Source organism: Mobula hypostoma, chromosome 28 (genome assembly GCF_963921235.1).
Source record: "Mobula hypostoma chromosome 28, sMobHyp1.1, whole genome shotgun sequence".
NCBI lineage: Eukaryota > Metazoa > Chordata > Chondrichthyes > Myliobatiformes > Myliobatidae > Mobula > Mobula hypostoma.
This window is the reverse complement of record NC_086124.1, coordinates 20866750-20879876: the sequence shown is the minus strand read 5'-3', so window position 1 is coordinate 20879876 and position 13127 is coordinate 20866750. Positions and strand designations below refer to the sequence as shown.

General features: G+C 53.6%; 1 protein-coding gene across 1 annotated transcript in view; it reads right to left on the bottom strand.

Moving 5' to 3' along the window:
• The window catches only part of LOC134338929 (5'-nucleotidase domain-containing protein 2-like), a 32269-nt gene extending 24435 nt beyond the window's left edge, over nucleotides 1-7834 (bottom strand). The window contains exon 1 of the mRNA XM_063035134.1: nucleotides 7549-7834. Coding sequence (XP_062891204.1) covers nucleotides 7549-7753 — 205 coding nt within the window. The 5' untranslated portion in view covers nucleotides 7754-7834. The remainder of the gene's footprint in view (nucleotides 1-7548) is intronic.
• Nucleotides 7835-13127: the final 5293 nt, after the last annotated feature.

Here is a 13127-nt window from a genome sequence, read left to right as displayed (position 1 = left end):
GATAATAGTGTATATTCAGAGTAAATGTAGTAACAAAACTACGAATACACACAGTGGCCACTTTATTAGGTATATCTGCACACCTGCTTGTTAGTGCAAATACCACTGCTGGTCTCCTGCGATTTCCACGCATTACAGCCTCTAGAGTTTATGGAGAAACAGAAAACGTCCAGTGAGCAGCAGATGGGTGGGTGAAAGCACCTTGTGAATGAGAGAGTCGGAGAACAGCCAGACGGGTCCGTACTGACGGAAGGGCGACTGTAGCTCAAACGACCCCGCGTTACAACGGCGGCGTGCAGGAGAGCGTCTCCGAACGCACAACACGTCGAAGCTTGAAGTGGAGGGGCTACGGCAGCGGAAGGCCATGAACGCGCACTCAGGGTGCCGGAGGAAACCAGTAAAGCGGCCACACCGAGGTTAGAGGTCAATAATCCAGTCCAGATCTGAACACCCAGTCTGTCGCTGTTCTCCTCGGAGCAGAAGAGCTCAAGGAGGCATCCAAGCGGCAGGAAGACAACAGGGAGACTTGCTTCTCGGGGTAAAGGGCAGGTTGAGGTTCGACCCCCTCGCCCACATACCCTCGGAGAGAGGATCCAAGTACAGGTAAGTGATCCTCCTTCCTGCGCTTAGGGAATGGAGGGGTGGGGGGGGGAAAGCAGTACAGTCGGGGGTTTGCACAATGCGATTACAGTGCCGGTGGCCAGGGTTCGATTCCCGCAGCCGCTCGTAAGGAGTGCCCGTCAGAGTTTACTCAGGGTGCTCCAGTTTCCTTTCACACTCCAAAAAGCGCACAAGGTTAGTAGGTGAATTGGCCGCATGGGTGTAATTCCACCCAGGGAGGGTGGGGAAACTGGCAAACCAGTTCCACCGCTGAGGGCCCAGGGGGGAAGAGGAGTCGGGCCAAGCTGCGGACCTGGGCTCAGTCCGTGAGCAGGGGTGCGACCCCTCCCCCTTGCCCCGGGGGTGGGGGGAAGGGGGAGTTTTCGGACGGTCAAAGGGGAACAACTCAGGAGTCAGGCCTCTGGTCAATGCAAGCTGTGATTAGATAGGACTTGTTTACACGTCAGGTGCACCGAGATACAGCAGATATCTTTTATTTATTCTTTTTAATCTGGAGATACAGCACGGAACAGGCTTTTCCGGCCCAACACCCCACTGACTGACCCCGGCCTAATCGCTGGACAATTTACAATGACCAAATAACCTACCAACTGGCACGTCTTTGGACTGTGCGTGGAAACCGGAGGAAACCCACGCTGTGCACAGGGGAGAACGTACAAACTCCTTATCGCCCGCGGCAGGGACTCCGACGCCCCCAGCTAACCGCGCCCTTCGCATTAGTGTGAAGGAAAGAGAATTTGGGGCACAGAATAGGCCCTTCAGTGTTGTGGAGAATTAAGACTTTATCCATTCTGCCTGCACATGGTCAATCTCCCTCAAGTCCCCGTGTGTTCAAAGTTAATTTACTATCGAAATATGTATACTTTATACAACCTTGAGATTCTTCTTACCGGCAGCCATGAAACAAAGAACCCTAAATAAAAAGACCATCAAAATCAGGGGAGAGGGAGGGAGAGAGGGAGGGGGGAGAGAGAGGGGGAGGGGGGAGAGAGAGGGAGGGGGGGGAGAGAGGGGGAGGGGGGAGAGAGGGGGGGGGGGAGAGAGGGGGGGGAGAGAGGGGGGGAGAGAGAGGGGGAGAGGGGGGGGAGAGAGGGGGGGGAGAGGAGGGGGGGGAGAGGAGGGGGGGAGAGAGGGGGGGAGAGAGAGGGGGGAGAGAGAGGGGGGAGAGAGAGGGGGGAGAGAGAGGGGGGAGAGAGAGGGGGGGAGAGAGGGGGGAGAGAGGGGGGAGAGAGAGGGGGGGAGAGGGGAGAGAGGGGGGGAGAGAGAGGGGGGAGAGAGGGGGGAGAGAGAGGGGGAGAGAGAGGGGGGGAGAGAGGGGGGAGAGAGAGGGGGAGAGAGAGGGGGGAGAGAGAGGGGGAGAGAGAGGGGGGAGAGAGAGGGGGAGAGAGAGGGGGGAGAGAGAGGGGGGAGAGAGAGGGGGAGGGAGAGAGGGGGAGAGAGAGGGGGAGAGAGAGGGGGGAGAGAGAGGGGGAGAGAGGGGGGAGAGGGGGGGGAGAGAGGGGGGAGAGAGAGGGGGAGAGAGAGGGGGGAGAGAGGGGGGAGAGGGGGGAGAGAGGGGGGAGAGAGAGGGGGAGAGAGAGGGGGGAGAGAGAGGGGGGAGAGGAGAGAGGGGGAGAGAGAGGGGGAGAGAGAGGGGGAGAGAGGGGGAGAGAGAGGGGGGGAGAGAGAGGGGGGAGAGAGAGGGGGGAGAGAGGGGGGAGAGAGGGGGGAGAGAGAGGGGGAGAGAGAGGGGGAGAGAGAGGGGGAGAGAGAGGGGGAGAGAGAGGGGGAGAGAGAGGGGGAGAGAGAGAGGGGGGAGAGAGGGGGGAGAGAGAGGGGGAGAGAGAGGGGGAGAGAGAGGGGGGAGAGAGAGGGGGAGAGAGAGGGGGGAGAGAGGGGGAGAGAGAGGGGGAGAGAGAGGGGGGGAGAGAGAGGGGGAGAGAGAGGGGGGAGAGAGAGGGGGGGAGAGAGAGGGGGGAGAGAGGGGGGAGAGAGAGAGGGAGGGGGAGAGAGAGAGGGAGGGGGAGAGAGAGAGAGGGGGAGAGAGAGAGAGAGAGAGAGACCAAATCATGCAAACGAAAGCAAACAACATTCAGAACTGAAGTTCACAACACCAGGCACTCTGCAGTCAACCCAGAGGTTCACAGAGTCAATCAAACCCTGCGGAGCAGTGAGCCGAACCGGCCTGTCTCTTGCCTCCGATCCCGACACCCCGACCATTTCAATCTGGCCCGGTGCCTAACTTGTCTAAATCTCGGGCCACTCCTCGCCCTTTCCGACTCAGCTCGCCTCTTGAATCAATCAGACCTCAGATCTGTCCTCACTTGACCTCGGCTACGCCTCGTTTTTTTGTGTCTAACAGGTTCTTAAACACCTCTGTCATCAGCTCAATTGCTTCCATAGAACACGCTCATGTCTGCATCAACGCTGCTGAGGTCAGTGAAGTAGAGCGCTTCAGGCTCCCGGGAGTGAACATCAACGACACTGCGGCCAAGAATCCTCCCCGCAGAACGGCTGAGTATTCTGAGTATTCTCCGGGTCCTCCCACATGCCAAAGACATACTGGGTAGATTAACTGGTCACTGCAAACTCTCCCGTGATTAGGTAAGGATTAACCTGGATTGCGCGGTTGCTGGGGTAGCGCGGCTCGAAGTTGGAAGTAAATTTAATTATCAGAGTACATATACGTCACCACAGACAACCTACAAAGGACTGTAGGTTCTACCATCCGTCGGAGACATTTATCAGGAGCGCTGCATATGCAGGGCCCTTAGTATTATCAAGGATCCCACCCGTCCATCCAGCACCCCCTTTGACTTTCCACCGTCCAGCAGGAGACTCCGATGCATAATGACAAGAATGGTCAGGACAGGATGGGAAAAGTTTCTTCCCTCAGGCCATTAGGCTTCTGAACTCCCTGTTGCATCGATTCCAAGTGACACCGGATAATTTGTTCTGTACCCTACAATATTTAATTTGTGCATTTCACTGTGTTTATCTCTGCATAATTCATCTGTAGATTTTATCCTTACTTTCCTAAATTGCTGTGTGTTATGTGTGCTTTACACCCCAGTCTGGAGAAATGTTGCCCAGTTTGACGGTGTACTTATATATTTAAATGACAATAAACCTGACTTGACGATTCATTTTCCTCTGAGCAGATTAGCAAATCTATAGAATAGTAACTGTAACAGGATCAACGAAAGATCAACCAGAGTGCAGAAGATAACAAAATTGTGCGATAAATAACGAGAACATGAGATAAAGAGCCCTTAAAGTTGGATGACTGGTTGTGGGAACTTCTCAACAGATGAATGTAGTTATCCCCTTTTGTTCAAGAGCCGGATGGTTGAGGGGTAGTAACTGTGGTGTGTGAACCTGGTGGTGTGGGTCCTGAGGCTCCTGTGCCTTCTACCTGATGGCAGCAGCGAGAAGAGAACATGGCCTGGGTAAGGGGGATGCTGCTTTTTCCTCCCTCTGTCCCTCTCACTATAACTCCTTGCCCATCCTCTGGACTTTCCCCCCTCCCCCTTTCTTTCTCCCTCGGCCTCCCGTCCCATGATCCTCTCCCTTCTCCAGCCTCGTATCCCTTTTGCCAATCAACTGTCCAGCTCTTAGCTCCATCCCTCCCCCTCCTGTCTTCTCCTATCATTTCGGATCTCCCCCTCCCACTTACAAATCTCTTCTTTCAGTTAGTCCTGATGAAGGGTCTCGGCCCGAAACGTCAACTGCACTTCTTCCTGTAGATGCTGCCTGGCCTGCTGCGTTCACCAGCACTTTTTGTGTGTGTCGCCTCTACCAGCACACCAGGCACCCACTACTCTGTGTAAAAAAAAAACTTGCCCCTCACATCTCCTTTGAACCTACCCCCTCTCAGCTTAAATGATCGTCAGGAGCATTAGACATTTCAAACCTAAAGGAGAAAGATACCGGATGCTACTCTATCTATGCCACTCAAAATCTTACAAACTCCCTTGGATCTCCCCTCAGCTTCCACCACTCCGGAGAAAACAACCCATGTTTGTCCAGCTTTCTCCTTCTTACTCACACTCTCCAATCCAGGCACCGATTCTCCTCCGTCTCTCCTGCTTGTTGGCTCTTCACAGAATTCCAACAGATTCGTCAGACAAGATCTTAACTTGTGGAAACCAGGCTGACTTTGGCAATTTTTATTTTACCACGTGCCTCCAAATACCACAAAACCTCATCCTTAACAATCGATTCCAACATGTTCCCAACCACTGAGGTCAGACTATAGTTTCCTTTCTCCTGGAGTAACATTTGGAATTTTCCATTCGCCGGAATTCATTGACTCTTGAGAGATTGTTACGAGTGCCTCCACAATTTCTTCAGCTACCTCTTTCAGAACCCTGCGGCCTTTCAGTTTCCCAAGCACCATCTCCCCGGAAATAGCAACTTCATTCACCTCCGCCTCCTTGTCACTCTGGAACTTCCAGCCTACTGCTCGTGCAGACTGATGCAAAATACCCATTCAGTTATTCTGCCATTTCCTCGTCCCCATGACTCTCTAGAAGGAGCCTCACACTTCCTTTGCCAGAGACATCTCCATTCCACCACTGTTAAGCAGCCAGCATAATCAGAGACCCCACCAAACCCTAGACTTGCTCTCTTCTCCTCCCTCCCATCAGACAGAAGATATAAAAGCCTGAAAGCACGTCCCAGCAGGCTCAAGGGCAGCTTCTACCCCCGCTGTTATCAGACTCTTGAATGGATCTCTCGTACGATAAGACCTCACTATCTACCTCGTTACGATTTTGCATTTTATCATTTATCTGCGCTGCATTCTCTCTGCAGCTGTTACACTTTATTCTGCATTCTGTTATTGATTTACCTTGTTCTGCAGAACTGTGCTAAAATCTCAGGCACCCTGGATTTTTTTTTAAATATATGATTTTCAGGCGGTACAACCTCCACAGAGCCCTGATCTCAACATCGAGGCTGTCTAGATTACCTGGAGAGCGAGAAGCAAGCGAGACAGGCAAAATCTGCAGAGGAACTATGGCAAAGTCTCCAAGATGCTTGGAACAACCTACCAGCCGATGTTTTTGTATAAAACTGCAGGACAGTGTACCTGAGAGAATCGATGCAGTTGTAAAGGCAAAGGGAAGTCACACCAAGTATTGATCTGATTAAGATTTTTTTTTCTGTTCACTGCTCTTTATAGTAAACTTTTCATTTCATTATTTTTGAAGGCATCTTCACTTTACAGAGTTTTTTTTTACGTGTCTAAGACTTTCGCACAGTACTGTACCTCATCGACTTAACATCCCGATTACGCAGATTGTTGGCACGTGGCCAAGTGGTTAAGGTGTTCGTCTAGTGATCTGAAGGTCGCTAGTTCGAGCCTCGGCTGAGGCAGCGTGTTGTGTCCTTGAGCAAGGCACTTAACCACACATTGCTCTGCGACGACACTAGTGCCAAGCTGTATGGGTCCTAATGCCCTTCCCTTGGACAACATTGGTGGCATGGAGAGGGGAGACTTGCAGCATGGGCAACTGCTGGTCTTCCCTACAACCTTGCCCAGGCCTGCACCCTGGAAACCTTCCAAGGCGCAAACCCATGGTCTCATGAGACTAACAGATGCCTAAAAAAAATGCAGATTCGGTCCTGGGGAGAACCAGCTTCAAGGCAGCTCCAACTTGTGGGTACAAGGAAGACCTCACATTTAATGCCCGGTCTTGGAGACTAATATTTGGACTTGGCGGGGGAGAGACAAGCTGGATTTGGGGGCAGCTTTAATCTGGCAGAGTGGAGATTGGGGGGGGGGGTTTTCTCAGCTGGGAGCAGTGATGAGAAGCGTGCTGCACAGGCCGAGGGCTGAGAGAGGGGCTGTCATCTGTGAGGCGAGAGGCACTGCTGGAAGAGATAAGGGACACACTGCCATGGTGAGTCAGCAGACAGACACAACGGAACACTGCACAACACTCCAGGAACATGTATGGTTCCCTCCAGCCCATTAAAAGCTCAAAGTAAACTTATTATCCCACTATGATAAGTCACCATATACTACCCTATTCACAGGAGAACAAAGAAATACAATAGAATCAATTAAAAACCACAAAGACAGACCAACAAGCAAAGTGTGAGGAACTGTGAAAATGCAAAAATAAATAATACTGAGAACATGAGAGAGAGTCCTTAAGAGTCTGCAGGTTCAGTGTTGAGGTGGGGGAAGTTATCCACGCTGGTTCAGGAACCCATTGGTTGAAGGGTGCACGTAATAACTGTCCCTGAAACCAGTGGTGTGGGAACTCAGGCTCCTGTCTCTCCCTCCCTCCCTCCCAATGGCAGCAGCGAGGAGGCAGCACTGCCTGGATGGAGAGGGTCTTTGACGATGGATGCCGCTTTGGCTTGGCAGCACTCCTTGTAGATATGCCCAGTGCTGGGGTGTGTTAAACAACCCTGAGCTGGGATGCAGCGAGCCAACCCGGGCGAGGGGTGTACAGCAGTGGAGGGGGAAATTAAGGAGGGGTTGGAGGGCAAGAGGGGGAAGAGGAGGGGGAGGGGCAGGGAGTCAGGGGGGGAGGGTGGGGTGAGAGAGGACAGGGTGGTACAAAGTGAGGGGGGGTAGAGTGGGGGAGAACTAGGCGCAGGGGTAGAATTGGGGTGGGGGCAGGTGGGTAGAAGGGGGTAGGGAGTAGAGCGGGTGAGAGAGGACAGGGTGGTACAAAGTGAGGAGGGGTAGAGGGTGTGGGAGAGTGGGGGCACGGGTGGAGGACTGGGCATAGGGGTAGGATTGGGGTGGGTAGAGGGTGGAGGGAGAGGGCAGGTGGGTAGGGAGTAGAGGGGGTGAGAGGGTAAGAGGGAGAGAGGGGCAGGGTGGCAAAAGGGAAGGAGAGCATAGAGGGTGGGGCAAGGGCAGTGGGCTGGGGGGGGTAGGGGTATGATCTAGTCTCTAACCCCTTTCGGCTTGACCCTCCCTCCTACCTCGCACCAGCCGCTTCATGTCACTGTACCGAGCCCACAGGTGACTCTTGCTGCCCGCGGGAGCGGGCGCCGCCGCGGTCCTTCGCGACGGGCTCTGAGATGGGGCATGCAGCTGGTGCTCCCAGGCGCAGGGGACGCCCGGCTGCTCCCACACGGCCGTCAGCCGCCGGCCGGCCCACCAGCCCCGGGACAACCCGCCGCCCATCTTCCCGGGGCAGCCACACCACCGCAGTCCGTCCGCTCGCTCGCCGAGCACAACGCTGGGCCTCTGTCTCTATCGCTGACCACTTCCACCAATCACCACAGGCCCTCCCTAGACTGCTAACAGTGCTATCCAATGGTATATCCGAATTTGCACAATCAGCCTGCCCCCTCCGTTTGATGGGCAGGCACTTGCAGCCAATTGGAGCGTACTCGCCACCCCTTCTCCTGCGATCAACAACTTCAATGCTAGGCGTTAACCCGCCCTCTAAGGACGCGATGAATGGCTGCTCTCAGCCAATCGATCACCGCTCCACCCTTTGATTGGCGGTGGCATCGCCCTCTCCCGCACTCCGGCACGCCTCTCGGACTCTGATTGACAGCGAGTCGCAGCAATAAGCGTCCGGCTGCTTTCGTCTCTCGAGCCACGCGTACGCTACGGAAATCAAACCTCCCTCCGTCTTGTGATGGACAGCGTCCCACACCAATCGAAGGCGGCTGAAGGTGAAACAGTGCGTTGTGATTGGGCAGTCGGGGCAGGGTGGCTGGAATTGGCCCCTCGCTATATGAAGCCACGTGTCAATTATTAAATGTAATATTGACGAAATCGGTTTATTATTGTCAAATGTACTGAGAGACTGTTAAAAAAAACTTCTGTCTGCACGTTATCCAGTAGGTCATGACAAGCGTGGAGGTTGCAGAAAGCAAAACAGTACGCAGGACTTCAGAAAGAGTAAGACGGGGAAGAGACAAACACACATCATTCCTCCTAGACGGATCAGAAGGGCAGAGAGTCAACAATTGTAGATTCCTGGATCTCAACATCACTGGGGATCTAACCTAGACCGAACATATCGATGTAGCTGTAAAGAAGGCTAGGGCGGCGGCTATATTTCATTAGGAGTTTGTAGAGATTTGGTGTGTCACCTAAAACACTGGAAAATTTCTGCAGGTGTACCGTGGAGAGCTTTCTGACTAGTTGTTTCACCGTCTGGTATGGGGGGCGGGGGGTGTGGTGGTTCTACTGCACAGCAAGCTGCAGAGTTGTAAACTCAGTCAGCTCCATCATGGGCGCTCGCCTCTGTAGCATCCAGGACATCTTCAAAGAGCGATGCCTCAAAAAGGCGGCGTCCATCATTAAGGACCCCCATCACCCAGGACATACCCCCTTCTCATTGTTACCATCAGGAAGGAGGTACAGGAGCCTGAGGGCACACACTCAACGATTCAGGAACAGCTTCTTCCCCTCTGCCATCCAATTTCTAAATGGACATTGAACCCGTGAGCAATACCTCACTTCTTCTTTATTTCTACTTTTGCACTATTTATATTACATGATTATATATAGTGCATTGTTCTGCTGCCGCAAAGATAACAAATATTACGATGAAATTAAACTTAATTCTGAGTAAAGCGACGCCCACAAAATGCTGGAGGAACTCAGCAGGTCAGGCAGCCTCTGTGGAGGGGAATAAACAGTCGACGTTTCAGGCCGGCACTCATCGTGCAGAGTAAAGTGTTACAGTTGCCAAGAAAGTTCAGTGTAGGCGGAAAAGTACAAGGCCCACCACGAAGTATATTGGGAGACAGGGCTTTCATCTCTCAGTGTAAAGAGTGATGACAGCGGGGCAGAAGCTGTCCCTGAGCCTGGTGGGACGGGCTTTCAGGCTTTTGTATCTTCTATCCGATGGGAGGGGGGAAGAATGTCCGGGGTGGGTGGGGGCTTTGATTATGCTGGACTAATAAACACAGGAGAGCGTGTAGATGCTGGAAATCCAGAGCAACACACAATTTTCCACCGCTGCCTGTAAGCAGGTTGTATGTTCTCGCCGGGATTGCTTGGGTTTCCTCCGGGTGCTCTGGTTTCCTCCTCTGAAGACGTGCCGGCTGGTAGGTTAATTGGTCATTGTAACTTGTCCCGTGATGAGACTGGGATTAAGTTGGGGGACTGCTGGGCGGCGCCGCTCGAAGGGTCTATCCCTCGCGGTACCTCAGTAAACAAAAGAGCAGGAGGAATTCAGCAGGTCAGGCAGCACCGATGGAAATGAATAAACCGTCGATGTTTCGGGCCGAGGCCCTCCATCAGGACGGAAAGGAAGGGGGAAGACGCCAGAATAAAGAGGTGGTGCTGAGGGGAAGGAAGGTGGGGGAGAGTTTGCTGCGGATTCTCGAGTCGGAGAACTCGGGAGTAAACGCGGCAGGCTGGAACATCGCGATCAGCGAGCTGTCTAGTTTCGGGGTGAACAATTAGTTTTTATTGGACGGTAGATTTTGGTCTCTCTCTGGGAGCTTTGCTTTTTGCTTGCTTGGTGGGCGGTGGGTCTGGTGCTTTGCTGCTGTTTGTGTGGTGGGGGGGAAGGAAGGGAACTTTTGGGTTTTAACATTTTACTGTCATTCATTCTTTGGGGTTCTCTTATGTTTTCACGGATGTCTGCAAAGAGTAAGAATTTCAGGTGCTATACTGTAAACTTTTTCTGATATTAAATGGAACCATTGGTAGGTGAAGCCAGGTGGGTGGGAAAGATAAGGGGCTGGAGGGGAAGGAATCGGATGGGAGATGAGAATGGACCCTCGGAGGAAGGGACCCAGAAGGGGGCAGAGTGAAGAAGAGGGGAAGGGGAGGGAAATTTTGTGCTGATGTTGGAAGTCGAAAGCAACACACACATGAAATGTGGAAGAACTCAGCGAGTCAGGCAGAAATGAATAAATAGACGACCGCAAATATTGGCACCTCCATATCAGATGGTGATGCAATTAGTCAGGATGCTTTCTGCTGTGCATCTTTGGAGTTTTGCAAGAGTTTTTTTTTGGTGGTGTAGCAAGTCCATTCAAACTCTTAATGAAATAGAGCCTTTGGGTATGATTGCAACAGCATGATGTTACAGACAGGATGTGTACTCTGGCCCACCTTCCTAAAGTCAATCAACAGCTCCTTTGAAGTTAGAATCATGGATTACCGCACCTAAAAATGGCCCTTCAGCCCACCTAATCCATGCTGACCCGATCTTCTGCCCCATCCTTTTGTTGACTCCCAGTGCAAGGCTGTATGATGTTTTCCCCATGGCAATGCAAACTCAATGCATGGAGGACGCCTTTGTGCCCAGGGCAACCATACTAACCCAGTGGGCATTGATCCAAAGTTCAAAGTAAATTTTATTATCAGAGTACATGCGTGTCACCACATACCACTTGTGTGATTAATTCTCCTGCGGGGATACACAGCAAACTTATAAAATAGTAACTATTGCACAATCATTGAGAGATCCGCCAGAGTGCAGAAGACAACAAACTGCAAATGTAAATATAAATAAATAGTAATAAATAACGAGACCGTGAGATAAAGAGTCCTCAAAGTGAGATCATTGGTTGTGGGAACATCTCAATGGATGGGCGAGCGAGTGTAGTTAACCCCTTCTATTCAAGAGGCTGATGGTTGAGGGGTAGCAACTGTTCTTGAACCTGGTGCGAGTCCTAAGGCTCCTGTACTTCCTACCTGGTGGTGGCAGCAAGAAGAGACAGTGATTTCTGGCGATGGATGCAGTTCTCCGATGACAGCGTTTCATGTAGATGTGCTCAATGGTTGGGAGGGCTTGCCTTGTGAACGACTGGGTCGAGTGCACTGCCTTTGTCAGGGTCTTCCATTCAAAGGCAGTGATGTTACCATACCAGGCCATGACACAGCCACTCATCCATATTAATCCCCTTGACCTGTACCCAACCCCCCGTCCCAGTCCCCACTCTCTCTGGCATGGCATTCCAAGCACACACCACTCCCTGGGTCAGGCAGGTTCCCTCCTCCCCCCTCCCACAACCCTCAGATCCCTTCAAACTCCCCTCCTCCTTCCCTCACACTCAATATCTGCATGACCGAGGAACCGAGTGTGGAATTCAGGAAGGGCAAAGCAAAGGGAACACACACACACACCAGTCCTGGAGGGACCAGCGACGGACTTCCTGGGTGAGCAGCTTCAACTTCCTGGGTGACAACACCTCAGGATCGATCCTGGGCCCAACTTATTGATGCAAAAGGCACTATTTCACTAGCAGTTTGGGGAGGCTTGGTATCTCACCAAAGACTCTCGCAAACTTCTACAGGAAAGCATTCTGACTCATCTGGGATGGGGGCGGGGGCACTGCGCAGGATCACAAGGGGCTGCAGAGACTTGTAAACACAGTCAGCTCCTTCACCGGTTCAACTCTCCCCCACCCTCGAGGACACCTTGACTGTCGGGAGGTGGGGATGAGGGAGGGGATTGAATGGTGAGATGATTGAGTGGGGAGGGGGAGGTGAGGGAGATGGGACAGGGGAGGGGGAGATGGGGAAAGGGAGGGAGAGGGATGGGAGAGAGGCTGGAGAGGGAGATGAGGAAACAGAGGGGTAACGGGAGAGGGATGGGAGAGAGGCTGGACGGGGAGATGGGGGAAATGAAGGGGAGGGGAACCGGAGAGGTGAGTGAGGGGGAGTGGAGTAAGGGATAAGAGGGGTACAGGGGGTAAGGAGGAAGAAAAGTGGAGGGAGAAAGAGGGCTTTTTATAGGACTCAGGGCCCCGGAGGAGCGAGAGCTGTTTCCCATCACAGACATTCCCCAACGAACATAGGACGCGGGATCTTCCTCGGCAGCCATTCATGAGCCGGCTTAGCGCCCCCAACACCGCACCGAGATCCCTTGCCGCGCTCTTCCCACAGCGTGGAGCTCTGTCACTGCTCCTCCCAGAGTGCGGTAGCTCCCTTGTCACCACTCTCTCCCTCCTTGCAGCCCCCCCGCTCCCTAATAGAGTGGAGATCCCTCATCATCCTTCCTGCAGCATGGAGATCCCTTGTGCTCCTCCCTTCCCTCAGCATAGATCCCCCTCCCCAATACCCCTCCCTCCTTACCTTCCTTCCCACAGTGCGGTGATCCGTCGCCTTTCCTCCCCCCCACGCCACCTCTCCTGCCTCCCTGCCCCTCCCGTAGCGCGGAGATCCCTCAGGGCCCTTCCCCCACAAACACCCCCGCAGCGCAGATATCCTTTGATGCCCCTCCCTCCTCCCCTCCCGCAGCGCAGAGATCCCTCAGGGCCCATCCCTCCCTCCTCCCACCCCCCTCTTGCAGTGCAGAGATCCCTCAGGGACCCTCCCTCTCTCCTCCTCCCACCCCCCTCCTGCATTGCAGAGATCCCTCGGTGCCCCTCCCCTCCCGCAGCGCAGCGATCCCTCAGGGCCCCTCCCGCAGCGCAGATATCCCTCAGGGACCCTCTCTACGCCCCCCTCCCCTCCCGCAGCGTAGAGATTCCTCGGTGCCCATCCCTCCCTCCCTCCCCTCCCGCAGCGCAGAGATCCCTCAGGGCCCCTCCCTCCCTCCACCCCCTCCCCTCCTGCATCGCAGAGATCCCTCAGG